A 9,375-nucleotide genomic window follows, 5' to 3' on the forward strand; every position below is an offset into this window, starting at 1 on the left:
CAACAAAATTGCATCTTGTGTATTCCACTATTCTACATGAACTGTGTGGTCCTTTGTAGCTTAGTTGGTGGCTTGAGTTAGTTTTTTTTACATCCCAATATTGCACTTTATATACATCCATACATCACAGAAGACTTCCCAGTTGTCTTGAACTCACTGAAGTCAAGTTTTCGCAGTTCCGAGTTAACAGTTGTTTTGAGTGCGGAACAAATCAAACTTGGAAAAGAGCCCCTTATTTCCAGATATGGGACCACACAGCAACTCCACTGAATAACAGGCTAGTGATTGCTTCACAATGCTTGCAGTTAGCTACTGTCACTGATTTCTTCCAAACCACTCATTGTTGAAATTGCGATTGTGTAATGTTTATGTCCAATGGCCGATGAGCACCGATACGTTTTAGCTATAGCTTCTCTTCATTATTTCTCCTCATATGACAAGGATTAAAACAGATTTGCCAGTGAATTGTCAACTTGATTCGTGATGATGACTGCCAGCTAAGATTTTGAAAGTACGATGTTGACCTAATCAGTCCAATTAAAGCTACTGTACATATAACGTGATTTGACGTAATTTTATCTGTGGCCAATGACTTTGAGCCTTCTTGGATGGGCACATCTAATGTAACTCTATGGCAGCACCCAAAGGGCTAGAATTTTCTAGCTCTACCCTTAGACTTGGCGGTGACGTAATGTCACCATGAGTGACAGAACACTGAGCCAATCACGGCGCAACTCTCCGTATTTTCTGCTGGCTTGCCCCACCACCACAGAAAGCACTGAGCTAGGTTGAAACACCTGCATTTTGGACCTGCCTTACTCAAGAAAACAAAAAGAGACCATGTTTGTATGTGGCTTATTAACTCAATGATACATTTTTAAAAAACATTTTACATTGTTTGCAAACTGATATGTGACACGTATTAATGCCAAAATAACATTAACATTAATGCCAAAATAACATTTTGTGGGGGGGCAAAAAATGTGGGGCTCAAAACAAGTGGGGCTCTGTGCTGAATGACAGGTCGCAGTCATGGTGAATACTGTTACAGATGTGTTGTCCATGTTTGTCTTGAATTCTGCCTTTATAGAACTGTGCATGTGCATGTTGAAGGTTCAATCAATAATTACATTTTCTCCAATATACAGTTGAAAATTAAAACTCGTTTTTCAATCACTACACAAATTTCATGTTAACAAACTATAGTTTTGGCAAGTCGGGTAGGACATCTGCTTTGTGCATTACACAAGTCATTTTTTCAACAATTGTTTACACAGACAGATTATTTAACTTATAATTCCCCTTATCACAATTCCAGTGGGTCAGAAGTTGACTGTGCCTTTAAACAGCTTGGAAAATGGGGACAAAGATCGTACTTTTTTGGAGAAATGTCCTTTGGTCTGATGAAATAAAAATAGAACTGTTTGGCCATAATGACCATTGTTATGTTTGGAGGAAAAAGGGGGAGGCTTGCAAGCCGAAGAACACCATCCTAACCGTGAAGCACGGGAGTGGCAGCATCATGTTGTGGGGGTGCTTTGTTGCAGGAGGGACTGGTGCACTTCACAAAATAGATGTGTGGATATATTGAAGCAACATCTCAAGACATCAGTCAGGAAGTTAAAGGTTGGTCACAAATGGGTCTACCAAATGGACAATGACCCCAAGCATACTTCCAAAGTTATGGCAAAATGGCTTAAGGACAACAAAGTCAATGTATTGGAGTAGCCATCACAAAGCCCTGACCTCAATCCGATAGAAAATCTGTGGGCAGAACTGAAAAAGCATGTGCGAGCAAGGATGCCTACCAACCTGACTCAGTTACACCAACTCTGTCAGGAGGAATGGGCCAAAAATCGCCAAACTTATTGTGGGAAGCTTGTGGAAGGCTACCCAAAATGTTTGACCCAAGTTAAACAATTTGAAGGCAATGTTACCAAATACGGAGTGAGTGTATGTAAACTTCTGACCCACTGGGAATGTGATGAACGAAATAAAAGCTGAAATAAATCATCCTCTCTACTATTATTCTGACATTTCACATTCTTAAAATAAAGTGGTGATCCTAACTGACCTAAGAGAATTTTTACTAGAATTAAATGTCAGGAATTGTGAAAAACTGAGTTTAAATGTATTTGGCTAAGGTGTATGTAAACTTCAGACTCAACTGTAGTGGGTCAAATTGTATTCACAATCAAAGCTGTAGCAAAACACAGGCACATAGACACACAGGCACAGAGAGACACAGCAACAGGTTATGCCTGTAAGATATTTTGATATGTGACACATTGCCAATATAACATGCAAAACAGGCAAGCCTGTTTGTTTTTTGGGGGGCAAAACATGTGGGTTAGGGTTAGGGCTCTGCCCCACCTGTGCTGAATGACAGGTCGCCACTGCACTCTCTGAATTAATTTAATTAAACTACTGAAAACCCTCCCACTTGCTGGCCAACAGATTTTCTCTGTAGTTTCCATTCAATAGGGTTTTCAGTAAATTTATCTTAAGCTATCCCTTTCAATACGGTGTACATTTAATTATAATTTTGTGGACAGAACAGATTCAGAATAGATGGATTAATGAAAGAATGCCATCTATGCATCTTCGTCTCCATTTCAGCAGCAACTTGTAGATTTAAAAATAGCCTGATCCTGTAGATTCTTTAGGCACATTTTAGGGTTAGGAAAGCATGTATGAATCATTAAATAAACGTGTTTGGAGAGCCTTTACGCACAAAATATATTGATGAATCAAAAATACTGTCACGAATATTACCGAAGGTGACTCCCCTTCTTGTTCGTGTGGCGCTCGGCGGTCGTCGTCGCCGGTCTACTAGCTGCCACCGATCCTTTGTTCTGTGTTCGTTTGTTTTTGTCTAATTGGTTTCACCTGTTTCTTGTTTGGTTATTAGGGTGGGGTTATAATAGTTCGTTCAGCCCGCTTCTGTTTGTGCGGGCTTGTTCGTATGTATGTGTTCGAGTGGTTTGTGTTTGCTTTTCGGGTTTCTCGCTGTCCTTTATTTTTTCACATTATTTGTTCCTGTGATTTATTTCTGGACATTAAAGCGTGTTTTTCCCGCATCCTTTTGCTCTCTGCGCCTGACTCCACACCTATACACTCATTGAGCGTTACAAATACATGGGTTTAATTCATCCTGAAACACATGAAATATTGGAAGGTGGAAAAAAGTGTACAATAGGGGTTGAACAATAGTCCTATAAATATACCCTTAATCCTCACTATTCATGGAACTGTATGACAACAGTCCAGTCGTTGTGAACCGTGAGCCAGGCTCCAGGTTTAAACTGCTACCTGGTCTGAGTTCCATAATGATTCAAATAGACTACATGTCCCAAATTACTGCACAACGTTAGCCTAATATGATCCACTAATATGATCCACTAATGTGATCCACGTGCTAGAGGAAAGAAAGGTAAACAGAATGGAATGATGTCAAATGTACGCTACAAAATGAAGAAAACTAACACTAAAGTAACAGTTCTAAATGTATGTGTGTATTACTGACGGTGGCTCCCGATAGTGGCTAATATATGACATGATACACAATGTAATATAAAACGGAGAAAAGCACAAGCATAGGCTATAATTAAAACATACATCAACTCGGCAGGTTCAGCCCTACAGAAGCCTCTAACTTGGGTGTCCAAATTTCATCCATGCAAATTGTGAGGGCACACAATTCAAATGTTGAATAACGGCACAGCTGTTTATTCTAGCCTATTTCACTGTGGAAAAGGGTACGCCACACGTCATGTTGATATGATTTTCAGTTTGCTTCCATATGACTAGTTTCACATTTGTCTACATGGTTCCTAAGGAAAAACAATCTAAAACAATTGCTATGTGTATTCACAATCCCCTTCTCCTAACGGACTACTTATTTTCCTAGCTCTTTTATATTGCTCTTATCCATTTATAAATTACAGTGCATGGAGAATGCTATTATTTCTGTCAGAAAAAAAAGAAAGTAGATGCTTTCTCTACTGAGAAACTCGACCTTATTCAAGGTTTCTTGGCGCATAAAGGTGGTGGGATTATGAGGGAATGAAGTCAAGGTCAGAATAGGGTTCATCTGTAGACACCTCCACCACACCTTCATTTCTTAAATCTCCACCCTGAGCCAACGGGTGAATAGCATGCTATTCTCATGCTTAAATTCAAGGTCAGAATATGCATAGAGATAAAAGTACATAAAAAGGAATGACTTTCCATTTGCGTGTGCTTACCCTGGGTTGGAATCGGGGCCAATGTGAATAAATCAAATCAAATCAAATAAAATACAATTTATTTGTCACATACACATGGTTAGCAGATGTTAATGCGAGTGTAGCGAAATGCTTGTGCTTCTAGTTCCGACAATGCAGTAATAACGAACAAGTGATCTAACTAACAATTCCCCAAAAAACTACTGTCTTATACACAGTGTAAGGGGATAAAGAATATGTACATAAGGATATATGAATGAGTGATGGTACAGAGCAGCATAGGCAAGATACAGTAGATGATATCGAGTACAGTATATACATATGAGATGAGTATGTAAACCAAGTGGCATAGTTAAAGTGGCTAGTGATACATGTATTACATAAGGATGCAGTCGATGATATAGAGTACAGTATCTACGTATGCATATGAGATGAATAATGTAGGGTAAGTAACATTATATAAGGTAGCATTGTTTAAAGTGGCTAGTGATATATTTACATCATTTCCCATCAATTCCCATGATTAAAGTGGCTGGAGTAGAGTCAGTGGCATTGACAGTGTGTTGGCAGTAGCCACTCAATGCACATCAATGCAAGGGCTCCCAATCATCATTACTAACATCAGCCATTTGTCAAGCAAAGTAAAACTTTCAGGAATGATGGATTACAGCCAGTCTATATTTTCCATTTTGATCATTACAAACTCTTGTATTCGTTTATACATACTGTAGATAACCCATGATTTAGGTTGATGATTGATATTTCCAAAATAAAGGAAATCGCACACAAAAAAACACAGTTGTTTAATCTGGTACTTTTCATTTTTATTATTAAATTGACAGAGAAATTCATGAAATATATATAAGTTACAATTATTGTTCATCACTTAGCAAATGTGAACTTATTCTGTCTCATTCTCTATGTACAGTAGGCCTCAGACTAAAATGTAGTCTGGTGACTGATGCGGCTGTATGCTGTATAAGATATTAAATATAAAACCTTGACTAAGAAAACCCACATGGAGCCCTTTTTTGACCAATTGTGTATTTAGATACATACATAAATGATTACAGCTAAACAAAAAATCAACAGAGGTGAAGGGCAGCTCTCTGAGACAGGGCAGACAGTGGCAGAAGTAGTTCTAATCATACAAGTAATCATACTAATAATGATGACAACATGAAAATATACACTATTGTGGATTACAGATGCTTTTCATTGTTTTCTTACACTTTATTTATAGTGACTTTAGAACTAAAATAATGTTTACAGCATAATTGTAGGTCTACATGGTGGTTTTGAAAAGTATATTCAATTCTGTTATAATAGGGTTCATGTAAAGCTCGATAGGCTCCACCCACATCTTGATGAGACATTTACATACAGTATCTGTTTCATGTACATCTTGATGAGACATTTACATACAGTATCTGTTTCATGTACATCTTGATGAGACATTTACATACAGTATCTGTTTCATGTACATCTTGATGAGACATTTACATACAGTATCTGTTTCATGTACATCTTGCCATAATTGCACGTTGCAGTTTTTCGGTGACATTGCTTTTACTTTACCAATTTATTCATTATTCATCATGAAAACTTTGTCTACAGGACTAGAACTGTGTTTAACCCATTTTTAACAGGAGGCCAACCTGTTAGACACACGGCATATTTTTAAGACATGCGTTCTGATGGCTTGATTGGCCATTCCGTAAATTGCAGGGTTTATCAATGGTGTAAGCAATGTATAGTATAGTGACATGATGATCCGAACCATAAAAGATGTCCCACTCATGTTAAATCTACTTTGAGCTATTTCAAAAAACCCTCCAATAGAGTAGTTTATTACTGAAAGTAAATGAGGGATGCACGTTTTCAGTGCTTTGACCTGAGATTCTTTTGAGGATTTCAGACAGACCCTGAAAATGTGTGCATATGAGAATATAATCATGAGGAGCTGTGGGATCATAAGGAAAGCTATTAGCACAAGTCCTACAACACTATGGTAAGATGTAGTAGAACACGCATTTTTCACCAATTCAAAATTGACACAAAACAATTTAAAATGTATGAACCTTCCACAAAACCTCAATCTCAAAGTAAAGCCAAAGTACATCAGAAAGAGAGAAAAGGGATATAGCCATGCCAATGCAATAAGTTTACACATCTTGGGAATAGACATGATGCTGTGATAATGTAGTGGATAACAGATGGCAACATACCGGTCATATCCCATGACAGCCAAAATATGAAATTCAACCGCTGCATATGTATGTACCCAATAGATTTGTATTAGACACCATGGCAACGATATCTCATATGTCTCAGACAAAAGTAGAATCAGAGTCGAGGGAAGAAATCCAGTGCTGCCGTATAGTCCGTTAGCAGCTAAGTTACATATGAACACGTACATGGGTTGATGCAGAGCTCTCTGACAGCATATCACAGCAATCAGCAGCAAATTGAAAGAGATGATCAAAATATACAACAACATAAATATCGAAAACTGCAGGTACTTGTTATTTTCCATGACAGCATACGCAGTCATGGTAAATACTGTTACAGATGTGTTGTCCATGTTTGTCTTGAATTCTGAAAAGACAAGAAACATTGCCTTTATAAAGTATTTATACCACTTGTCTATTACACATTTTTTTACATCCTGAATTCAAAATGGATGAAGTATATTTTATTCTCACCCACCCTATTATGACAAAGTGAAAACATTTTTATACATTGTTTTGCAAATGTATAGAAAATTAAATGCAGAAATATCTAATTTACATAAGCTACCGTTCAAAAGTTTGGGGTCACTAAGAAATGTCCTTGTTTTTTAAAGAAAAACACATTTTTTGTCCTTTAAAATAACATCAAATTGATCAGAAATACAGTGTAGATATTGTTAATGTTATAAATGACTATTGTAGCTGGAAACTCCTGGAAATATCTACATAGGCGTACAGAGGCTCATTATCAGCAACCATCACTCTTGTGTTCCAATGGCACATTGTGTTAGCTAATCCAAGTTGGTCATTTTAAAAGGTTAGTTGATCATTAGAAAACCCTTTTGCAATTATGTTGGCACAGCTGAAAACTGTTGTCCTGATTAAAGAAGCAATAAAACTGGCCTTCTTTAGACCAGTTGAGTATCTGGAGCATCAGCATTTGTGGGTTCAATTACAGGCTCAAAATGGCCAGAAACAAATAACTTTCTTCTGAAACTCATCATTCTGGTCTTGTTCTGAGAAATGAAGGCTATTCCATGTGAGAAATTGCCAAGAAACTGAAGATTTCGTATAATGCTGTGTACTACTCCCTTCACAGAACAGCGCAAACTGGCTCTAACCAGAATAGAAAGAGGAGTGAGAGGCCCCGTGTACAACTGAGCAAGTGAACAAGTACATTAGAGTATCTAGTTTGAGAAACATACACCTCACAAGTCTTCAACTGGCAGCTTCATTAAATAGTACCTGCAAAACACCAGTCTCAATGTCAACAGTGAAGAGGCGACTCCGAGATGCTGGCCTTCTAGGCAGAGTTGCAAAGAAAAAGCCATATCTCAGGCTGGCCAATAAAAATAAAAGATTAAGATGGGCAAAAGAACACAGACACGGACAGAGGAACTCTGCCTAGAAGGCCAGCATCCCGGAGTCGCCTCTTCACTGTTGACGTTGAGACTGGTGTTCTGTGGGTACTACCTGGTGTTTTGTGGGTACTACCTGGTTTTTCAAAAGGTAAAACACACATAAATAAGATAAAACACGAAATTGTCTTCATTTATTCTTCATCGAAATGACTTATTATTCTCAACAACCTTTAAATTCCACCTAGTGCAAACACTTATGATCTACATTAATCTCTTATCCATTGTATGAATGTAGTCATTTGATTTGTTTAATTAAAAGCATTAAGGTTCTCCCATGTTCCGACTAGCAGGGACGTCAGGGAACAATTACCTCTGAGAAGGAAGTGCATGTCATTATTCAAACTGGATAGAGAATTGTTAAAGGCCTGTTGCGGTCAAAAAGGTCATTTCCTGTGTTTTACATATATTTCCACACTATGAGGTCGGAATAATCCTATGAAATTGTGAAAATTATGTTAATACCCTTTTAGTGTACGAACAGTTTGAAAAGACCACCTGAAATTTCTACCTGTTTTGGTGGGATGGAGTTTTGGCCAAATTAGTTATTTTTAATCTTTATTTAACAAGGCAAGTCAGTTAAGAACAAATGTTTATTTTCAATGATGGCCTCTGAACAGTGGGTTAACTGCTTTGTTCAGGGGTAGAACAACAGATTTGTACCTTGTCAGCTCGGGGATTTGATGTTGCAACCTTTCAGTTATTAGTCCAACGCTCTATCCACTAGGATACCTGCCGCCCCATGTAGACCAATAAGAAAGAGAATTCCAAACTGCTCTTCCAATAACAGCTCGTTTTCAGTTTCAGTGTTGAAAACAATCACAGTAAGGTACTTAAATGTTACACAGAAATGATTTGATAATGAACTAATAAAATGTCTTTAACTAGCCTACTATACATTATTTCTAAATATCATTGTACCTTCAGACAACTTATTTCCAGTGATCCCTAGTTATTGAATTAAACAATAATAACTCAACAGGAAATGATTCAAAACAAGGAAACAAATGTATACAATAAACACATTTTAAAGAAAATAATTAAAGGAGAAACCATAAATTAAGAGTTATTCAGAAAACGAAAATGCAGTGTGCATGATTTACCTGTTTCTGAGAGTCTGAGAGTTAAATAAAGGTTAAATAAAAATGCAATGAAATGTCCCTCTCAATCCAACACTGCCAGTGTTGCACCTCCCCAGGTTGGCAGAAGTGAATGAAAATGTTGCATCAAGTGTCTTTTTGTTAAGACATGTAAAAACATGACGTCAGTTATTTGTGCAACATATTTGACTGATGTTGAGTATTCCGATCCCACAGGACACTAGCTGTAATCTGTGTGTTCCTAGACACACTGTGTCAATAACACTGCTGAAACAATGTCAAATATAGTAGTGACATGAAAATTATACTTAACTGCACAAATGAATTGCATTTTAATTGATCAACTTATTTATTTAATGGGAAAAACATCTTGGTACAGGATCACACACAGTGAGCAATA

At 37.4% G+C, this 9,375-nt stretch overlaps 1 protein-coding gene across 1 annotated transcript; it reads right to left on the reverse strand.

Annotated features, from left to right (window-relative positions):
• Positions 1 to 5,092: 5,092 nt before the first annotated feature.
• LOC116358172 (olfactory receptor 1496-like) lies at positions 5,093 to 9,072 on the reverse strand. The gene is made up of 2 exons (XM_031808629.1): positions 8,979 to 9,072; positions 5,093 to 6,824 (listed from the first exon to the last, which is right to left on the reverse strand). The coding sequence occupies exon 2, from the start codon at positions 6,808 to 6,810 to the stop codon at positions 5,869 to 5,871; it is 942 nt and encodes a 313-aa protein (XP_031664489.1). The 5' UTR covers positions 6,811 to 6,824; positions 8,979 to 9,072; the 3' UTR covers positions 5,093 to 5,868.
• Positions 9,073 to 9,375: the final 303 nt, after the last annotated feature.

This window comes from Oncorhynchus kisutch, linkage group LG28, assembly GCF_002021735.2.
Source record: "Oncorhynchus kisutch isolate 150728-3 linkage group LG28, Okis_V2, whole genome shotgun sequence".
In the NCBI taxonomy this organism is placed as follows: domain Eukaryota; kingdom Metazoa; phylum Chordata; class Actinopteri; order Salmoniformes; family Salmonidae; genus Oncorhynchus; species Oncorhynchus kisutch.

Coding starts and splice junctions, on each gene's coding strand:
- LOC116358172 (XM_031808629.1), bottom strand. CDS start 6,810: ATGGACAACACATCTGTAACAGTATTTACCATGACTGCGTATGCTGTC.